General features: G+C 34.6%; 1 protein-coding gene across 1 annotated transcript; it reads left to right on the top strand.

Annotated features, from left to right (window-relative positions):
* The first annotated feature begins 230 nt into the window (after positions 1-230).
* Positions 231-22,423, top strand: LOC131802151 (protein lozenge-like). Its single transcript, XM_059121641.1, has 4 exons — positions 231-1,042; positions 15,538-15,653; positions 20,015-20,023; positions 22,320-22,423. The coding sequence occupies exons 1-4, from the start codon at positions 498-500 to the stop codon at positions 22,421-22,423; spliced, it is 774 nt and encodes a 257-aa protein (XP_058977624.1). The 5' UTR covers positions 231-497.

The raw sequence follows: 22,423 nt of genomic DNA, 5'->3' as shown, positions 1-22,423 counted from the left end.
TAGACCACCAGAGGACGGAAAGTCCGTTTCTTCAGAGGACCACAAAGTCGTCCTAAGAGAGTTTTTAGAGGGAAATACCCCACTGACGAGCTACATGACGGTCTTTGTATTCGAGCCGATTATGGTCTCAATTTTTACAAATTATTTTGTTTCCTGTTTTTTAATTTTAATTAATTTATTTAATTTTGTATCTTTTCTTGCAGATGGCGCTTCTCTAAATCCGCAAAGCATCCGTGAAACAAAAATCTGCATCAAATCTTCAAATTGAAAATTAATTTCCCCCAAAGAAATTAAAAATTGATCTTCTTTCTCCAGACGTTGCCCAGAACTCTACAAAAATTGTGCGTTTCAAACAAGTCGTTGCCGCCAATTACGGCCAAAGCACCCAACACCACCACCACCAACAGCCGCAGCAGCAGCACAGCACGCAGCACTATCCAACGCCAGCAACTGCAGCGCTGCATTCCAACCACAAAGTGAACAACTTTGAGGCAAAAATGCATCTCACGACGACAACAAATGGTGGAGGTGGGGCCAACAATGCCAACAACACGGCCGCCTCCAATACTGCGAACAGCAACAACAACAACAATTCGAATACACAGAATAACAACAACGCGAGTTCGAATAACACAAATACCAACAACAGTTCGAATGGTAACAATAACAATTCCACAGAACAAAATACTCCGCCCACAGCAGCTCAACTGCTCAATGAGGCCTACACAAAAATGACTTCGGATATTTTGGCCGAACGTACATTGGGCGATTTTCTTACCGAACATCCGGGTGAATTGATACGAACCAGTAGCCCGTTGTTTGTGTGTACCGTGCTGCCGCCGCACTGGCGTTCGAACAAGACATTACCGGTGGCATTTAAAGTTGTTTCGCTGGGCGATATTATGGACGGGACAATGGTGACGGTGCGAGCGGGCAACGATGAGAACTACTGTGCAGAGCTGCGGAACTCAACGGCGGTAATGAAGAATCAGGTGGCCAAATTTAACGATTTACGTTTTGTGGGGCGAAGCGGTCGAGGTGAGTAGAGGCTTTCTTAGCCGAATTTTATTGCCGAATATTTGTTGATTTGAGTAAATAAATATTAAATGGTGTAGGTTGCGATTTATTAGCTTCAATAAAACACGTGTTATTGGTGTTTTTAAGATTTTCCACGAAAATACTTTGTTGCATGTAAGGCGTAAATAACCATAAAATATTGCCATCAAATGTTTGCCAAAAGAGGTTAACCACCACAATGTTGGTAGTGCCATCTTAACTGAAGTCATTTAACGCCATTAAAAATGTCAACAAATGGGGCAATTAGCGAAACAAATAACATGTAAATATTTGGCCTTAAGAAGGTAATAAAATTTCATGGAGATCTGATATGTCATAGAACCATAAAATGCCTTGTACAAAAAAATAAGCGTTAGTATTCATAATTTCATATGACTGCAGGTTAAACAAGTAAGCAAAGGCTATAGTCGTATGGGGTCGATATCCTACAACACTACAATATGTTAGAAGTCCAATTCCATTTTGGAAGATTTCGCTTTTGAAATAATGTCATAGAGCACTGCACAGATATTAACCTTAGCACTCCGTCGTGTTGTTAGTTGTTGTGGTCCATTTTACATCTATATCCAGGGTGACATGAAACAAGTTAAAAAGCAAAAAGTTCGGCCGGCCCGAACTTTGAATACCCTCCACCATTTGGAACGAATTCGGAAATTTTCGAAAAAAAAAATAAAATCCCTTAAAAGTACTGCTAAAATCTTAAAAAATACCAAATATAGCCGTTATATTGGTGTATATACGAAATAAACATGAAACTTGAAATAAACGGTGAATAATGTGGCTAAAATCATCAAAATACCGTATACAGGGAGGTACCATATCGAAGATCTGGACCTGCATAGACAATTTTCTGTGACAGTCTGTAGCATCCATTACGAAACTTCAAATACTACATCTCAAACAATTTCTATGAATATTGTTGCTAAAATCGTCAAAATGCCGAATATAGGGAGGTACTGATATACGGGGCCTATACGAAGACCTAGACCTGCATAGACAATTTTCTGTCACAGACTGGAGTTCCCTTTACGAACTCTAGATACGTAATTTGAAACTACTCCGGTGAATAATGACGCTAAAATCATGAAAATACCGAATACCGGGAGGTACCGTTATATGGAGGCTATACGAAGACGTGGATCTGCACAGACAATTTTCTGTCTTAGGCTGTAGTATCCATTTCGAACTTCAAATGCCAAATTTGAAACGGTTCCAGTGAATAATGTCGCTAAAATCATCAAAATGCGGAATATCGGGAGGTACCGTTATATAGGGGCTATACGAAAACGTGGACCTACATGACCCATGTACGAACTTAACCTGCCTACTGGCAAAAAAAAAACATGTAACGGAATGACAAAGTTAATTTACCCACCATAGTATGGTGGAGGGTATAAAAACTGCAACCAACTTCAGACTGCTGTCATTTAATAAGCCACTCGTCCGACAGCTGTTAAAAATGTTCCAGTGACAGCTCATTATATTAGTTACAAGCGTACAAAAGCATTTTGGTGAGAATTTTCCAGAAAAAAGTTATTCGTGATGGAATTCAAGCGCGATAGTTTGATTTCTTTACATTTGGCTGGAAAACCACAAGTGGCTATCGTTAGAGCACTTCAGCATTTGAATGTGAATTCATCGTTACCGTGATACTAGTAGAGTAGCCCAACGTCATGGAAGTGGACGGTAGAAAACAGCAACATCAGCAGAAATGGTTCGAAAAGTAAGTAAGCGACTTGATCGAAACCAGCATCGCAGTGGCCGAAAAATGGCTCGTGAGCTGAACATATCACAATATTCAATACGCCAAATTTTGGAAAATAAGCTCGGGGAAAAGCCCTTGAAATTCCAAAAGGTGCAAGAACTTACACCCCAACAGAAAGAAAACAGACACAAAAGAGCTAAAGAGTTCCTCCGCTTGGCCGAAAGTTGTGAACTGCCGAATTTGGTTTTCTCCGCTCTGATGAGAAAACATTCGTTATCCAGCAGTTTGTAGACAAAAAATGATAGCGTTTACTTACCAAAGAGGTCAGCTGAAAATGTGCACCTTCGGTTAGCCATCAGAACTCAAGAGCCGGCTATGGTGATGGTGTGGGCCGCAATAACAGCCGATGGTCAATATTAATCGACCGTGGCATCAGAATAAATGCCGAATATTGTCGCAAAAATATTCTGGAGGGTGTATTAAAGCCTTGGGCACGCAAAACTTTTGGGCCGCAGACCTTGGACATTCCAACAGGACTCAGCACCATAGCACTCAGCATGCGCCACCCAAGAATGGTTACAAAATGAGGTTCCTCACTTAATTTCCAGGGCACAATAGCCACCAAAATCTCCGGATACCAATCCGTTGGACTATTGTGTCTGGAGTATTTTGGAAAGCCTAGGTTGGCACTAAAAATACTAAAGTGTCGATCACCTCAAGTAAGCGCTTCGCCGGGAATGGTACGAAATACCTCAGAGCAACATTCGGGCAGCGTGTGACGGTTTCATTGGCCGTTTGAAGGCCATAATTCGTGCCAAAGGTGACCAATTCAAAATTATTCTGAAATTTGATTCTATTTCCTCCGACATTTTTTGATTTCATTCAATAAAATTTAAAAAAAAAAAATGTAAAAATTATGGCGAATGAATGGATTTCAGGGAATCTTAATTCAAAAATTAAGAACAATTTGGTTAATTCGGGAACGTGTCTCCTATATTCAGGCTACTTTGCGATGTAAACTTCCAAAACGACGTTATACGTGTCCTACACTCTATATAATCTGCTGGATTTTTCCTGTAATTTTTGCTTGTGTTGTTCTGTAAAATAAAAAATTAAATGATCGTCGTAGGTCCGTTGGTACGTATGAGATACATTACTCAATGTTTGCAACAATCATACGCCCACCGCCAGTACTCTGTGTGTCTAACTAGCGATGTGGTGTCCGTTGGAATTGCAATTTTCGGATTTTGAAAAAAGGAAAGTTGTGCTGAATTGTGCTAGGTTTGTGCTCAATTGTGCCGATTTTTTCGACCCTCGAAAAAAATTCTGAGAATTGCAATTTTCGAATTTAGAAAAAATTAAAGTTGTGCTGAGTTGCACTCGTTTTGTGCCCATTTGTGCCGTTAAAAATTTTTTTCGATATCTCTTACCAATTCCGAAAAAAACGACAGTTTCGAAAGTATGCCAAAATTGCAATTTGCGAATTTCGAAAAATTAAGAGTTGTGCTTGATTTGTGCCGTTTTATTCTCAATATCTTTAACCGTTTTAATGATATAACAATTTCGAAAAAAACAGTATTTTTCAGAAAAATTGCTGTTATTGTTGTAAAAATTCAAATTTTGAGATGTGGTAAATTGCACTGAGTTGTACTCACTTAGCACAATTTTTCGTCAAAAAAAGCACACAGCACAATTCCTAATTTTTCGAAATTCGAAAATTACAATTCTGGCCTACTTTCGAATTTGTCGTTTTTTTTTGAAATTGGTAGAAGATATCGAAATAATTTTACGGCATAAATGGGCACAAACCGAGTACAACTCAGTACAATTTTAAATTCGAAAATTGCAATTGTCTCAGATTTTTTTGAAAAAAATCTTTTTTCGAATATCTCAGAAATTTTTTCGAATTTTGAAAAAAAAAATCGGCTCAATTGAGCATAAACCTAGCACAATTCAGACCAACTTTCCTTTTTTCGGAATTCGAAAATTGCAATTCCATTGATTGTTAAACCTCCATAACTTAATTTATCAATCTAACACATACATTCATTTAATTTAAAAATCGGAAACAAAAAATAAAAAGTAACTACCATTGCCATTTGTTTTGGAATTTCCCTTGCAGGACAATATTTCCTTTTTTCCTTGCTCTTTGTTAATAAAATGACAGAGTTTTTTAACTTTTGATATTTAATTTCGTTCACACAGAGGCCAACGAAGAAGAAGTTTGCGTTTTTTGGTCAACACTTAATGAACTTTTGTGATAAGCGGGAAAATATTTTTTTATTTGTTGGACAACACCAAAAAAAAGAGTTTTTCCCCCAACAAAATGAATACAAAACCGTTGTAGAAAACAAATTGTTCCAGAGTTTCTACTTCCATCCCGCAGTAAGGAAACAGGGAAACAAAAGTGTAAATTGCTGCGTGTTATATTGTTGTTTTCAAAACTCACACATACACACAAACGACCACACAGCAATTGGTGTGGCCTTTTTTTGCCTTTGAAGACAAAGATAGAAGGGAAAAAACAGGGAACTCATTGCTCTAAAAAACAGTTGTTAACTCAGCCTTACACAAAAGGCTGGGCATTGTTTTCTATGGTCAAGGATAGCATTTTTTTTGGCCAAAAACAAAAAAACCTTCCTAAAAGCAGTTGAAAATGTTGATGGTCTGCCATGGAGCAACGGAATTTCACTGTTGCTGCTGCAACCAAATTGCTGTTGTTTTCTGGGTTGTTTAAGTGTTTTGTATTGTTTGTTTGAAGTAAAGGGATTTTCCAGCAGCCATTCTATGGGCCAGCGTCAGATGTGAAAGACAGAAATCTGTCATACCATCGCTGTTCACCGCTATTCAAGATAAAACTTGTTAAGTGGTATTCTTGTTTTTTAACGCATTGCAAATTAAAAGTTCGCTCTCCTCTAGATTTTTTTTTGCAAGCAATTATATAGCAATTTTATTTTTAGTGTAATAGAAAATTATTTTGCCAAAGTGCAATTGTTTTGGCTAATAGAGTTTATTGTTAAACACGAAATGGATTCGTTAGTGTGTGGGTGAGGCTAGAAATAGTTCAAAGCAATATTCCAGAAGGAAATTTCGCAATTTATATAAAAGAGATAAAACCAAACCTCTCTGCTAGAAAATGTTTTAAGTGTTAAAAACGAGCCACTGGGTACATCCGAGAGTTCTCCAACCTTATAATCACATGCTTCAGGTTACGTTGACTATAAGGCAAATGTGAAGCACAAAAATTAAATTTTTGTTGATTGGGCCCCCAAAATGGTTTATATTGCAGAAAAAACGGTATAACTAAAAAGCAAGCATCCCAAGGAATTTTAATCCGAACAATTCTATTTAGGTCACTTTGCGATGTAAACCTTCAAAACGCCGAAATACGTGTTTTTTTATTTTTAGCTCTTTATAACACTGTGCGATATATTTAATTTTTTTCAATAATTACGAGGGAAATACAGCAGATTATGAAAGTAGAGCTAACAAGCGAAAAAGTGTTAGTCGATTTTGTCGACAGATGTATACCCTCAGCTAATGCTCGATTACTTAAATATAATTTTACTTCTATCATGATAACTCAAATTGTTAACCCTCTATGGAGTAGGTTCCAAAGGAATGGACCAATATTATCCATTTCGTATCGGACCTAAATAATTATGATAGAAACATTGCGACGTGGCAGGTTTAAACTAAATTGGTTATTTCCCTCACTTCATGTGAGATATGTGATAATTTTCGAACATTTTAAAATGTGCGGAGGTACAAAGATATAGCCGATCGAAGTATTCCATTTTAATACTTAATGGATGGGCAAAATTACAAGAAAATCGAACATTTATATCCAACTTTATGCAAAATCAAAAACAAGGATTTTTTCATCTCAGGTTCCTGCGTCAGAGAAATATTTAAATATAGCAATTTGTGTAGAATCGCTGACTTGTTTCGCAAGTTATGACAGATAAAAGTATTGAAAATTTCTGCGATGAGAAAATATTCGTTGTCCAGCAGTTTGTAAACAAACCACATGATCGTGTTTACTTGCTGACCTTTAAAAAGGTCACCTGAAAATGTGCACCTTCGGTTGGCCACCAAAACTCAAGCGCCTGCTATGGTGATGATGCGGGCGCCATAAAAGCCGATGTTCGCTCTCCGCTCGTATTAATCGACCGTGGCATCAGAATAAATTCCGAATTTTATCGCGAAAATATTCTGGAGGGTGTGTTAAAGCCTTGGGCACGCAAACACTTTAACCACAGACCTTGAACTGACATGACTCTGCTCCATCGCACTCAGCATGCGCCACCCAAGAATGATTACAAAATGGGTTCCTCGCTTCATTTGCAGCACACAATGGCTACCAAAATCTCCGGATACCAATCCTTTGGACTATTGTGTCTGAAGTATTTTGGAAAGCAATGACAGATAAAAGTATTGAAAATTGTGTCTCTTTGTGGCTGAGGTACCAGAAGGCGTTCACAGATGTATATCATCTTAACACCAGATCTTGTGTTGGCAAAAATGTTTGTATGTGTGAAATTGGAAGAGGGTTGGATATTTCGGTTTCTTTGAGTGCTTTGTTTGTAAAAATCTTAAATCCTACGTGGAGGAGGTATCAGAAGAAATGGTCCGATCTCTACCATTTTTATAACAGATCTTGTGTTGGTGGAAATATTGAGAAGTAACAAGTCTGAATGTAATTCGATGTTAATTTAGCGTTGTATTAGCTTCATGTGCATTTAAAATGTTGATTCCTTTTGGGGGAGGTACCAGAAGGAGTGAACCGATATCTTCTCAGCAGAGTTTCTGTTAATAGAAATAATAGTAAGTGTGAAATAATAAGATAACCTGATTAGTATTTCGGATTTCATAATCTTTTTGTTATTCAAAACTTTGACCCTTTGTGGGGGAGGTACCGCAAGGAGTAGACGGATAAAGTATTCTCCTTTCATCAGACCGTGGGTTAATAAAACTATTGGGATGTGTGAATTCTCTTACATCACATTTATAAGAGTTATAATTATTCAAAATTTTTGATGCTTTGTGGGGGAAATACTTGATGGAGTGAACCGATATAGTCCATTTTCGCGCCTGATTTGCAAAGTTGGAGCAAAATTTGATTATCCTTTCTCTTTCTCCGCAGAAAAATTTTTTTATTTAGTTTTTTTTGATAATTTCTACCTTTTGTGCGGGAGGTACCAGAACTATTGAACCAATAATGCCCATCTTTACAGTAGATCTTGTGTTAGTAGAAATAATAGTATGTTTAAAATAATGAGAGAACCGGAGGAGTATTTCGGATTTCATGATCGTTTTGTTTATTCAAAACTTTGACCCTTTGGGGGGAGGTACCACAAGGACTGGACGGATAAATTATTATCTTTTCACCAGACCATGGGTTAATAAAATTATATATATATATATATATATATATATATATATATATATATATATATATATATATATATATATATATATATATATATATACATATATATATATATATATACATATATATATATATATATATATATATATATATATATATAGTATATATATATATATATATATATTATAGATATATATATATATATATATATATATATATATATATATATATATATATATGGAAGATGGAGAGGATCGATGTTTTGATATCCGAACTCGATCTAAGTTTGACAATAATTTTATTTTTATTACGATGTCTCAAGTTTGGACCAGATAGAATAATTCCTTCGACAGTTAACGTACGCATCAAGCAGTTCAAAGAGACATAGGGTATAATACCGTTCTTTAAATGGGCATGCTTTGGCCGCATGAAATGATATATACCCTCTCTAGCTGAGGTATGGCTGAGGGTATAAAAATCGGATATAGTAATTTTTATGTTCATCCACTCAAGCGATCCTCATATATCTGAAACCAAAATTTTCCAGAAAACTAATACTGACTCGATTTTTATTAAAAATGTGAACAAATGCACATTTTTGGGCGATTGCCCTTCTAATTACGCCCTCTGTCGCTTTAACAGGAATGCTAAACAGAATTCCGAAATTGCAAGTTCTTTTCCATGTTTTTCCCGTTTCTGACTATATAGGTCTATGAAATCAGCATCAAGGAAAAAGTCAGAACTAACATTTTTATGTATATTTGATTTCACTTTTAATTCCATTTCCGCATATACGGCTGAACAGAATTGTTGGTATTTTTCGCACAAAACTTGTGATCAATTTTATCCGCTTAATATTAACGGATGACCATCCAAAGTGGTGGGCTTCTGCCCTGTCCTAAACTCTACCCTGATACATTCCACGTCGGTTGTTCTATAATTGTGAACTGGATGACGATTGCATGTCGACCAAATATTTTGCAATACTCTCCAAAAACAATAGGCTTCTATTGTGACCCTAACTAACTTCGTGCAAAAAATTACTGAGGATCGGGGACGGATTGACACATATAGACCAATATTTGGAGATGTTACAAATTGTTGACCCAATCAAATGTATAATACCCTTAACATATAGTTCTGTAAAAAATTATAAGAGTTGCTCAGAACCAGAAAACAAATATGTAACTTCTAGAAGTGGATTGCGGAAAAAAAAGTGATTTCAATTTCATTGTCTTGAGAAACACAAGTAACATTTAAACATTCCCAAAGTATGAGTATACATTCACATTGCTAGTATATAAGTATCCGAATTTATCTTTCTCAGCATATGTGATTAATTTCTTTTCCGACAAAAATACAAATGAATGACAAATACTCCTTTGCGTATGTCCTTAATTTCTTGTTGCTGAGTGAAGGTAACAGAACAAAACTGGCTAAATTTCCACGGTAATTTTATTTTAATTAAAACTCTTTGTGTCACTGTTGGTGACACCCAACAAACACACATGTAGTAGTACTCCATTGGATACGTTGAACACGTATTTGAAAGCGTTAAATGAGTTAATTAAATTTCAGTCAAAAAAACAAGAAGACGAAATAAACTTTTCCACGAAACGTTGTCTTGTTTGTCAAACAGAAGAAAAAAGGGTTGAAGTTAAGTGATAAATCTTTTCTTTTTGTCTAACCACCGGTTAAATATTTACCGTTGGGTAGAACTTTCGTAGCCACTTGTGTTTTTTTTTATCTTAGAAAAGATCTCCGGAGGTGGAAAAAGGACAAGACGAAGAATGAAAAAAGGAAATCTTAGGGAAGATGAATCTGCACAACATTAACATCGAAATATTCGTTGTCAAGTAAAGAATCCTATCTCGATTTAGCCATTCCACACGTGTATGGAAATGAGGACAAGGATCGTAATATTAAAAAAGGACTATATAATCTTCCATATACACTATTGTACTGGTCCACTAATCGATTTTAGATATTTTAAGGCTAAAATCGGGGAAATTTTCTGAGGCTATTTTTAAGACAATTTCTGAGGCTGCAATCGTGTATTTTTAAGAAAAATTTCAATGGCTTAATCGGAGATTTAAAAAATGCTGGGGCTATAATCGTGGTTTGAAATTCTGAAGATAATTTCTGAGACAATAATCGTGGATTTTTATAGAAAATTTCTGAGGCAATAAACTTGGATTTTAAAGAGAATTTCTGAGGCAATAATCGTGGATTTAAGAAAAAAAAAAACTAATCGATTTTAGATAATTTAAGGCCAAAATTGGCGAAATTTTCTGATGCTATTTTTAAGAAGATTTCTGAGGCTGCAATCGTGAGTTTTTAAGAAACATTTCAATGGCTTAATCGGAGATTTAAAACAATGCTGGGGCTAAAACCGTGGTTTGAAAATTCTGAAGAAAATTTCTGAGGATATAATTGTGTATTTTTAAAGAAAGTTTCTGAGTCTATAATCGTGGATTATTAAAACAATTTTCTGAGGCTATTAGCGTGGATTTTCAAGAAAAATTTTTAAGAAATATTCTGAGCTTATAATCGTGGAATTTGCAAGAAAATTTCTGAAGAAATAATCGTGGATTTTTATAGAAAATCTCTGAGGCAATAATCGTGGATTTTTATAGAAAATTTCTGAGGCAATAACCGAAGATTTTTAAAGAAAATGTCTGAGGCAATAATCGTGGATTTTTAAAGAAAATGTCTGAGGCAATAACCGAAGATTTTAAAGAAAATCTCTGAGGCAATAATCGTGGATTTTTTAAAGAAATTTTTTGAGGCAATAATCGTGGATTTTTAAAGAAAATTTCTGAGGCAATAATCGTGGATTTTTAAAGACAATTTCTGAGGCAATAATCGTGGATTTTTAAAGAAAATTTCTGAGGCAATAATCGTGGATTTTTAAAGAAAATTTCTGAGGCAATAATCGTGGATTTTTAAAGAAAATTTCTGAGGCAATAATCGTGGATTTTTTAAAGAAATTTCTGAGGCAATAATCGTAGATTTTTAAAGAAAATTTCTGAGACAATAATCGTGGATTTTTAAAGAAAATTTCTGAGGCAATAATCGTAGATTTTTAAAGAAAATTTCTAAGGCTATAATCGTGGATTTTTAAAGAAAATTTCTGAGGCTATAATCGTGGATTTTTAAAACAATTCCGAAGACATTTTCTGCGACAATAATCGTGGATTTTTAAAGAATATTTCTGGGACATAATCGTGAATTTTTAAAGAATGTTTCTGGGGCTATAATCGTGGATTTTTAAAAAAGTATCTGAGGCAATAATCGGTTTCTGAGGCAATAATCGTGGTTTTTTTTTTAAGAAAATGTCTCAGGCAGAAGTCTTGGATTTTTTAAGAAAATGTCTCAGGCAAAGTCTTGGATTTTTTAAGAAAATGTCTCAGGCAAAAGTCTTGGATTTTTTAAGAAAATGTCTCAGGCAAAAGTCTTGGATTTTTAATAAAATTTCTGAGGCTATAATCGTGGATTTTTAAAACAATTCCGAAGACATTTTCCTGCGACAATAATCGAGGATTTTGAGGAATATTTCTGGGACTATAATCGTGAATTTTAAAAAAGTTTCTGAAGCAATAATCGTGGATTTGTTTTAAGAAAATGTCTCAGGCAAAGTCTTGGATTTTTAAGAAAATGTCTCAGTCAAAAGTCTTGCATTTTTTAATAAAATTTCTGGGGCTATAATCGTGAATTTTTAAAAAAATTTCTGAAGCCATATTCGGGGATTTCAGGAGAATATTTTTGGGGCTATAATCGTGGATTTTTAAAGATAATTTCTGAGACAATAAACGTGGATTTTTAAAGATAATTTCTGAGACAATAAACGTGGATTTTTAAAGAACATTTCAGAGGCTATAATCGTGGAAGATTTATTAAAAATCAAGATTATTTGGTCTCTTGGTCTTTAGAATATATTTAAAATATCACGATTATAAATTAAATTAAAAATTCTAATAATAAAATAAGGTTGATATTGTTCAGAAAAATTCCCTGTCAGATTCAGATTAATTTCTAAGGTTCTTTAACATTTCCTAAATTTGTCACATTTCCAAAAAAAAAAAAAAAAACTTTGCTAAGCTTTCGAATGAATCTTTGTTTGCTGGTCTTCAAATAATTCGAATTTTCAGTTTTATTTGTTCGCCTGCGCCCAAATGGTTGTTTGTGTACTCTGATGGGGCAAATAGCGACCGCATCAACGCGTTTATTCAAATAAAGCAATTTTCTCGTCGGCCTCTCTCTGGATGGCAATGGTAGAAATGGCCTCCATTAACCGCGCGAATGTTCGTTACACAAAACGGCCAAACAAGACCCGTTCGACGGATTGTGGAAAATTGCATTGCCTATTTTGGGATACAAAAGCTGCTGCTGCCTTTGGCCAAAATGAAATGGAATGGACTTTGTTTGTAGTTTATTGTAGTATTACAAGCATTTATTTGTAGCCTTTCCGAGGTGCACACACGCACCCACTCACAGAGAATATAAAAAAAAAAAACATCCATGGTTAAATAGAGCCATGGTTTGTTGTGTGTGGAGCTTGAATTGTTTGTTATACAACATGGCCGTGGTTTTGTTCGTTTCGTTCCATATTGTGTTGTAGTTATTTGGGGTATCCGTTAGCCAATCAATTCAATTGTTCAACATTTGTTGATTTCAGTGTTTCAATCGCCAGCTTTCTCTGTTTCCTGGGGAGGAAATTCAAACACAGAAAAACTACATCTATTTCTTGCGCCATCATCCCGCATTTTTGCATTGCGTTTTGTGTTTTTTTTTTTTTTTTTTTGAATATCCTGGAATCTAATTCAGTTAGTTTTGGTAGTAAATTCCTATCCATGAACGAACGACGTACACCGAACACAAACCAAATTGAATCAAAGCGGGGAAAAAATCACTGGTTATCTATTACAATCGCTGATCTGACTCCAGGGTAAAATATAAGGGGTAGGAGGGGTTGTGCCGACCTTTAACTATTATCAGCACTAAGGCCACAAACATTTTTGAGCGCCCATTTAGTATGGGTTTGGTGTCTCTTTTTGGATTTGCTTTTATATTTTCTGGACGCGGGTGGTGAGGACGATTTTGGGTAGTATGTAGTTTGTATTAATGTTCATTGTTTTCCTGAAGGTAGTCTTGGTGTATTCCGTTAATGGGGTAAAAGGGGGTTTTTTGGGGATGTCACTTTTTTGTGTGCTTGGGAGCTTCAAAACGAATATGTGATTTATCACTCTCACGCCTTGGGTTATTGAATTGAAAGAATAATTTCTACGAAGTCTAGATAGAGGAATTGAAATTAATTGTGGGAGGGAAGTATGAGATAAAAGAAACAGAATCACAAAAACAGAAAACCACAGGAATATAGAGAACACACAGCATCAATTTTGCGCCTAGTTTTAGTCAGAATAATAGCCTCAGAAAACTTATTTTTTAAATCCACGACTATAGCCTCAGAAATTTTTCTTTAAAAATCCACGATAATTGCCTCAGAAATTTTCTTCAAAAATCCACGAAATTTTCTTAAAAGTCCACGATAAAGCCTCATAAATTTTCTCTAAAAACCCACGATTCTAGTCTCAGAAATTTTCTTTAAAAATCCACGCTTATATCGTCAGAAATTTTCATGAAAAATTTACGATTATAGCCTCATAAAATTTTTTCAGATTTTTCTTTAAAAATCCATGATTACAGCCTCAGAAAAAAATTTTCAGAACTTTTCTTTAAAAATCCCGATTATAGACCAGAAAGTCTCTTTAAAAATCTCACGATTATGCCCTCAGAATTTTCTGTAAAAATCCGTGATTATTGCCACAGAATTTTCTGTAAACATCCACGATTATAGCCCCAGAAATTCTCTTTAAAAAGCCACGATTAGAGCCTCAGAATTTTCTGTAAAAATCCGTGATTATTGCCACAGAATTTTCTGTAAAATCCACGATTATAGCCTCCGAAATTTTATTTAAAAATCCATGATTATAGCCTCCGAAATTTTATTTAAAATCCACGATTATAGCCGCCGAAATTTTATTAAAATCCACGATTATAGCCTCCGAAATTTTATTTAAAATCCACTATTATAGCCTCCGAAATTTTATTTAAAAATCCACGATTATAGCCTCGAAATTTATTAAAATCCATGATTAGAGCCTCCGAAATTTTATTTAAAAAATCCACTATTATAGCCTCCGAAATTTTATTTAAAAATCCACGATTATAGCCTCCGAAATTTTTTAAAAATCAACGATTATTGCTTCAGAAATTTTCTTTTAAAAACCACGATTATTGCATCAGAAATTTTCTTTAAAAATCCGCGATTATTGCCTCAGAAATTTTCCTTAAAAATCCACGATTATTGCGTCAGAAATTTTCCTTAAAAATCCACGATTGTAGCTTTAGAAATTTTCTTTAAAAATCCACGATTATACCTCAGAAATTTCCTTTAAAAATCCACGATTATAGCCTCAGAATTTTCGTTAAAAGTCCACGATATAGCTCCACGATAATTGCCTCAGAAATTTCCTTTAAAAATCCACGATTATAGCCTCAGAAATTTTCTTTAAAAATTCACGATTATAGCCTCCGAAATTTTCTTTAAAAATCCACGATTATAGCCTCCGAAATTTTATTTAAAAATCCACTATTATAGCCTCCGAATTTTATTTAAAATCCACGATTATAGCCTCCGAAATTTTATTTAAAAATCCACGATTATAGCCTCCGAAATTTTATTTAAAAATCCACAATTATAGCCTCCGAAATTTATTTAAAAATCCACGATTATAGCCTCCGAAATTTTATTAAAAAATCCACGATTCTAGCCCCAGAAATTTGTTTAAAAATCCACGATTCTAGCCCCAGAAATTTTATTAAAAAATCCACGATTCTAGCCCCAGAAATTTTATTAAAAATCCACGATTCTAGCCCCAGAATTTTTTTAAAAATCCACGATTCTATCTTCAGAAATTTTATTTAGGAATCCAGGATTATAGTCTTAGGAATTTCTTTTAAATCCACGATTATTGCCTCAGAAAATTTCTTTAAAAATCCACGATTATAGCCTCAGAAATGTTCTTTAAAATCCACGATTATAGCCTCAGATTTTGTTGAGTCACGATTATAGCCTTGTGTTAAAAAATCCACGATTATAGCCAAAGAAATTTTCTTCAAAAAAAGCCTCAGAAATATTCTCTATCCGACTATGGCCTCAGAAATTTTCTTTAAAATCCAGAAATTTTCTTAATTTTCTTTTTAGGATATTTAGAAATCCCAGTAAATTTATTGCTACATCCAGAATTATTTTTGAAATTTTAAATAAAAAATCGCTCATAAATTTACTCCTCTATTCCAGGAAAAGTTTCACCTTAACCATAACCGTTTCAACAAATCCGCCACACATTGCCACATACAACAAGGCCATTAAAGTGACTGTCGATGGACCCCGAGAACCACGCTCCAAACCAGTAAGTATTTCCAAATAATATGTATGCAGCAGAAGCAGCAGCAACACCATTTTACATTCATTCTCAAACACTCACATATTCACACTTTACAACAATCCATATGAAGTTGTGTAAATTGTATAACAGACATTGTTAATAATATGCATAGATGTATTTATTATAACATGAGAGAAGGGAAGGAAGGGGGAGGAGGGTCAAGGAACAAAATCTCATAAATCCTTATACCAGAGACAAAGAACAAGATTTAATTCTGATGGCAAAAAGAAACATTTAAATAAAATACACAATTCATTAGATTTTCTTTCTCTCGAAGAGATAACAAATACATGCATATTTCAATGCAGTGTTGGACAGTGGGTGAGATGAAGAGGTTTTTCTTTTGCCATATGATATAAATATTTACAAAAGGAGCTGATGCTTTAGGACACTTACAAAAATGCTAAGAAAATGTTACGAATTCAAAAAAAAAAAAAATCCAGAAATAAATTGAAATGTTTTAAATTACTAGTGAAATGACTCAAATTACATCTGTAAAAGGGATAGACCTTTGGAAGAGTGCTTCTAGACCTTAGAAATCGAATATTTTGCTTTATTTGTATACTTTATTTTGGGTACCTTTTAGTACTCAAAAGCATATTTTTTCATACATCGTACCTAATTTTCAAATTTTCAAGGTTTTCTATATCGCATAAGTTTTTTCCTTGCAGGAAAAATGTTGTTTTACATTAAAAAATTTTTCAAATCTTTCAATTTGATTTTACCTGCGGAGGATATTAGTAAAACCATTGCAGAATATACCCACATCCCATTTTGCTGTACAAACGTCTCCATATGAAAACCCAAGAAACCAAAAGTAACCTCAATAGTAAATTTCGGAATTTCAGTTCTATCCTAGTAACACATTTAGTAATATTTAGGATGTATATCCAAAACAATACTCAACTCTCCATCCTAGACACCAACAATGATACAAAATTAGTACCATTTAGTACTTTTAATTGTAGTAGTATCAAATTTCCAGATTCTAGCTCTGTACATTTACTCAATACCAAATCAAGTAACTTTTTGTACTATATCCATAACCACCTCTATAACTCAATCCCTCTCCACCAAAATTAAGGATTTCGGCTCTTTAACTTTCCCTATTACCAAATTTAGTTCAATTTAGTAATTTTCGAAATACTACCTTCACTTCATAGCCTTCATAGCTGAACCACAGACCCCAATATTGACATCTATATCAAATTTCAAAATTCAGCTCTATTGCTTCACACAATACCCAATTTTGTACCACTGAGTACTTTTCGTACAATTATATAATTCCAGCTCCGTCGGTTCATCACTATTCTAATTTGTACCAAATGTAGTACCATTTAGTACTCATAAGTATCAATTTACAAAGTTTACTACATACCCCAATCCTACACTTCTAAAGTAATTCCAATTTCAAATTTTAGGATTCCACCCAAAGCACATTTTAGTACATATAAGTACAAATTTCCAAATCTACAAGTCCCAATCCTATACTCCGATAGTAATTTTTTTCCAATTTTCAGGACACCAGCTCTATTGCTTCACGCAAATCCAAATTATATCAAATTAAAGCATTTAGTAGTGTTAAGTAGAAATTTCCAAAAAATACCCCCATATCCCAATCCTAGTTCACAACATTAATCTTAATTCTTAATTTCAGAATTCCAGCTCAATAGGTTCAATAAAATCCAAATCGTACCAAAATTTCCAAAACTATCCATATCCCAATCCTACACTCGGACAGAAATCTTATTTACAATTTTCAGGATATCATCTCTATTGCTTCTCTCAAATCCTAGTTGAGTATCATTTAGTACTTATAAGTACATAATTCCAAAGTTTCCTACATCCCCCAAACTGCTCTCCCACAGTAATCCCTATTTCAAATTTTAGAATTCCACACCCTGTTGGTTCGCCCAAATAGAAAGTGTACTTTATTTAGTACATATAGTACAAATTTCCAAAATTAACTACACATCCCAATCCTTCACTCCGACCGTAATCTTATTTTCAATTTTCAGGTAACCAGCTCTATGGGTTCACACAAATTCAAAAAGTACCAAATTTTGCATTTAAGTACACCTTTTCATGACTACCTACATCATACAGTCCAATAGAGATTTTTTTTTAAATTTTAGGATTCCAACTCTACCAGTTCTCTCCCAAAATTTAATTGTACTAAATTTAGTACCACTTGATACACATAAGTACGAATTTCCAAAATTACCTACATTCCTCAGTCCTAGAATGCAATGGTAGTCTTATTTCTAAATTTCAAAATTCCAGCTCTATCGCTTCATCCATATCAAAATTGTACCAAATTTTGTGCCATTTGGTACACAAGTACTTAAGTACAACTTTCCATAACTGCCTACTTTATACAGTCCAATAGAACTCTTACTTTTAAATTTCAGGATTTCAACTTCACCGCTTCACCCTAAATTTAAATTGTACCAAATTTAGTACCTTTTAGTACAAATAAGTACAAATTGTAAAGCTTCCTAGATACCCCAATCCTACGCTCCCACAGTAATCCTAATTTCAATTTATAGAAATCAATCAACCTGTTGGTTCGCCCAAATCCAAATTGTACCAAATTTGGTACCATTTAGTACACATGAGTAGGAATTTCCAAAACCTACCTACATCATAGTTCATTAGAAATCTTATTTCTAAATATCAGAATTCCAGCTCGAAAGCTTCACCCAAATCGAAATTGTACCAATTTAGTACCAATTAGTACTTTAAAAACTTAAAGTGCACATTACGAAAATTTCCTCCATATCCCAATTCCACGCTCCGCCAGTAATGTTAATTTCAAATTTCAGGATTTCAGCTCATCCGTCCCTTGACATTCAAATTGTACTAAATTACGTACCTTTTAGTACTTTTCGTGCATACTTCCACAACCACCTCTTCCTTACATCGATCTTACTCCTCAACCTGGTTCCATTCCAAATTTCAAGTTTTTAGCTCTAACCGTTGATACGAAACGGTACTGAATGCAGTACATTTTAGTACTTTTCGTACACTTATAGTGGGAATTTCCAAAAACCCTATGGTACATCCATCATTCACCCCAGTGATTCAGTGAACCTCATTCCAAATAGAGGAGTTCTAGCTCTACTGCTCCTCTACCATATTTAGCACCTTTTAATAATTTTCGTACGGTTCTAATACGAATGTCTAAAAACTCAGCCTTATCTGACCCCTTCACACCCGATTGACTCTCACACAAAATGTCAAGATTCTAGTTAGGTTTATTAAAGATCGGATTACCAACAAATGCTACCATATTACCACCTTTTATTACTTTTCGTACGGTTCTAGTACGAATTTCCAAAAACTCAGCCCCTTCACACCCAGAGTGACCCTCACACAAAATTTCAAGATTCTAGTTAGGTTTATTAAAGATCGGATAACAAATACAAAGGCTACCATATTTACCACTTTTTAATACTTTTCGTACGGTTCTAGTACGAATTTCTAAAAACTCAGCTTTTTCTGACCCCTTCGGACCAAGAATGACCCATACCCTAAAATTTTAAGATTATAGTTATGGTTTTTAAAGATCAGATTACAAATACAAAGGACATTTAGGACCTTTTCATATTTTTCGTACCGTTCTAGTAAGGATTCCGAAAACTTAGTCTTATCTGACCCGTTCGTACTAAGAGCGATCCTCACCCAAAATTTCACGATTCTAGTTGGGTTTTTTAAAGATCGCATTACAAATACCAATGGTTCCAAATTTAGTACCTTTTAAAACTTTTCGTACGGTTCTAGTACGAATTTCCAAAAACTTAGGCTTATCTGACCCAAGAGTGATCCTCACCTCAAATTTCAGGATTCTAATTAGGTTTATAAAGGTCGGATTTATTTGGTTTTTTTTTTTTCAAGAAAAAATGGCTTTTAACTCGAAAACCTTTCTTTCCCAATTTTGTCCCACTGTTCTTCGGAGGGCAGACTTAAATCATCCCACCAAGAACGACTTATCTTCATCTCGTCTCTTCATTTCTAGTAATTTAAAAATCCAAAGATAGTTTATGACTCGAAAAGACAAACAAAACTTATTCCCTGCATCTGTGTGTGTGTATATGTGGCTGGCTGCCACCACTAGCTACCAATCGAGATTCTGCTCTGCAGCTCCACATTGTCAGTGGTATTCACATAGAAAACAATTCATCTTTCAAAAGAATATTCATTATGCTAAATAACATTACGGGCATGAATGAAGGCATGCAAAAAATGGCACAAACGGACAGGGTTACTTTTCCCACAAAAACAATGAAAGGAAAAGAAGAAGGACGAACGACAGACAGACGGACAGAGAATGGCATTGTGGCCGGGACAAGTTGGAAAAAGAGGACAGTTAACAATGCAAAAATACGACAGACTGGCAACCGGTAGCAGGACAAAACGTCCATTTTGTAGTTTGAAATATTTATAAAGATGCAAATATATTACATTTTGCATATGTTAAGCTTGTCTTGTGGAAGACACAATGACAACACACACACACAAGAATGTTTAATGTGTGATACACACACACATACATAGATAGCCCCCCTTTTTTATTTGTCTTCTATAAAACTATTTACTGTTTCCTCTCTAAAAACAGAGGTTTATTCTGGCTTAATGAAAGGACTGCTTAAATGTTGGCTTTCAAAAGATGACTCCTTTACCACTTCTGTCCTGCTACTGTTGCTAATGCTCTTCATTGTCCTTTGCTAGCAATTCATTGTATTTTCCATTCATTTTACTTTGACTTTCCACAAAATGATTTATCTCGTTTAAGTTGTGTCCTTATTGTTGTTAGTCGTTTTTTGTTTATTATTTTAATTTTGAAAAGTTTTCTAAAGGAGGGGGAGATGATGAGGTCTTGAAAAAATGACAAGTGAGAGAGAAGAGAGAAATATTGAAGGTTTTTGAGACATAGAGACCTTAGGTATGTCTTCTCTCTTTAGAAGTCACTTAGAGGGCCTCATGCTTCTAAGAGTTTCACAGAAGGTTTCCTACCTGTTAAAAATTGTCCTCTCTCACAAAAGACCGTCTGCGGATTTTCGGACTATAGAAAACCACAAAATTGTCTTCGGTCAATAGAAGACCCACATCCATCCGTAGAAGAACTCCTTGTCCATAAGATACCCTAAGAGAAGCTCCTAACAACAGGATACTATGAAAACCTTTTCAATACTTAGAAGTACCATTTAAGATCTCGTACCCCTGGAAGTCAAATTAAGGCCCTATTTTGACATAAATATCTTTGGAAGTCTTATCTCTTGGAAGATTGTTTTTTTTTATATAGAAGACCTCTCGAAGGTATTTTCTTTATAGAATATCGTCAGGAATCTTCTTTCTATACTAGACCTTAAAAAGTTTCGGAATCATCCGGGTTCTCTTATCCGTTGAAGAGTAATCGTCGATGTTTTTCCCAAAGGAGAACTTTTAGATGCACATTTTCTTTTTTGAGAGCTCTTTAAAAAGTTTCCAGCCATAAAAGACCTTCGAGCTAGAGAAAGCCATTAAATTACCTTCAGAAAAAAAACTCCATCCGTTTATAAAGAAATCCAAAAGGCCTTCTCTCTTTTGCAAGCCTTGTTCTCAATTGGGAAAACCTTTGTAAAGAGTTCTCCATTTAGAAGCAGTTTTGAACCGATATTCAAAAGTTTGCTCCCTAATAATGATCTTCTAAAGAACATATTTCTACATCTGAAGGACTTGAATGGAACTTACATCGCAGGAGACTTCTGGAAAGGTTCCTCTATTTCCTTTGTTTGGAAAACCTGTGGAAGGTATTGCTTGTATAGATGAAAAGACTTTTCTCTATAGAAGGCCTTTGGAAGTCTTCTGTCAACTGAAGAAATTTGACATAAGTTCTGTCTATAGAAGACTTTTGCAAGGTCTTCTCTCAATATTAACTTTAGAGGACCTGCTTCTATAGAAAACATTTTGTATGTCTTCTCTAAATTGCAGGTCTTCACAGGCAATAGGCAAGGTCTTATCTATATGGACGACCTATAGAAAATACTTTTGGCAGGACCTCCTTTAAAAATGTTTCTCTTTAATAAAGACCTTTTCTATTGAAAAAATTTGGACCGACGTATTTTTTCTATTGAAAAAATTTGGACCTGAGGTCCGACGAATTTTTCTATGAAAAAAAGTTGGACCTGAGGTCCGACGAATTTTTTTCTATGGAAAAAAATTGGACCTGAGGTCCGCCGATTTTTTTTTTCTATGGAAAAATTGGACCTGAGGTCCAACGATTTTTTTCTATGGAAAAAAATTGGACCTGAGGTCCGACGATTTTTTTTTTCTATGGAAAAAAATTCGACCTGAGGTTCGACGATTCTTTTTCTATTGAAAAATAGCACATGACGTCCGACGATTTTTTTCTATTGAAAAAAATGCAACTGACGTACGAAGAATTTTTTCTTTTGAAAAATTGGACTTGAGGTCCGACTTTTTATGCCTCTCAATAGAATACATTTTGAAGTCTTCCATATTTTTATATTTCAAAAAAAATTCCCCCACCCATCAAAAACCCACTCACAAACATACACACACACACACACACCTATACATACTCATTGCAACTTATTAAGGACAGCCAATAAAAAAAGCATTCAAAACACAGTGTTATCTATTTTAGGACAACAGCAACAGTTCCATTTTGCCTTTGGCCAAAGACCGTTTCATTCTCAACGGATCCACTGTCTGGTTTTCGTATGCCACCAATAG

This window comes from Musca domestica, unplaced genomic scaffold (genome assembly GCF_030504385.1).
Source record: "Musca domestica strain aabys unplaced genomic scaffold, Musca_domestica.polishedcontigs.V.1.1 2, whole genome shotgun sequence".
In the NCBI taxonomy this organism is placed as follows: domain Eukaryota; kingdom Metazoa; phylum Arthropoda; class Insecta; order Diptera; family Muscidae; genus Musca; species Musca domestica.
This window is presented reverse-complemented; position numbering and strand designations above follow the sequence as displayed.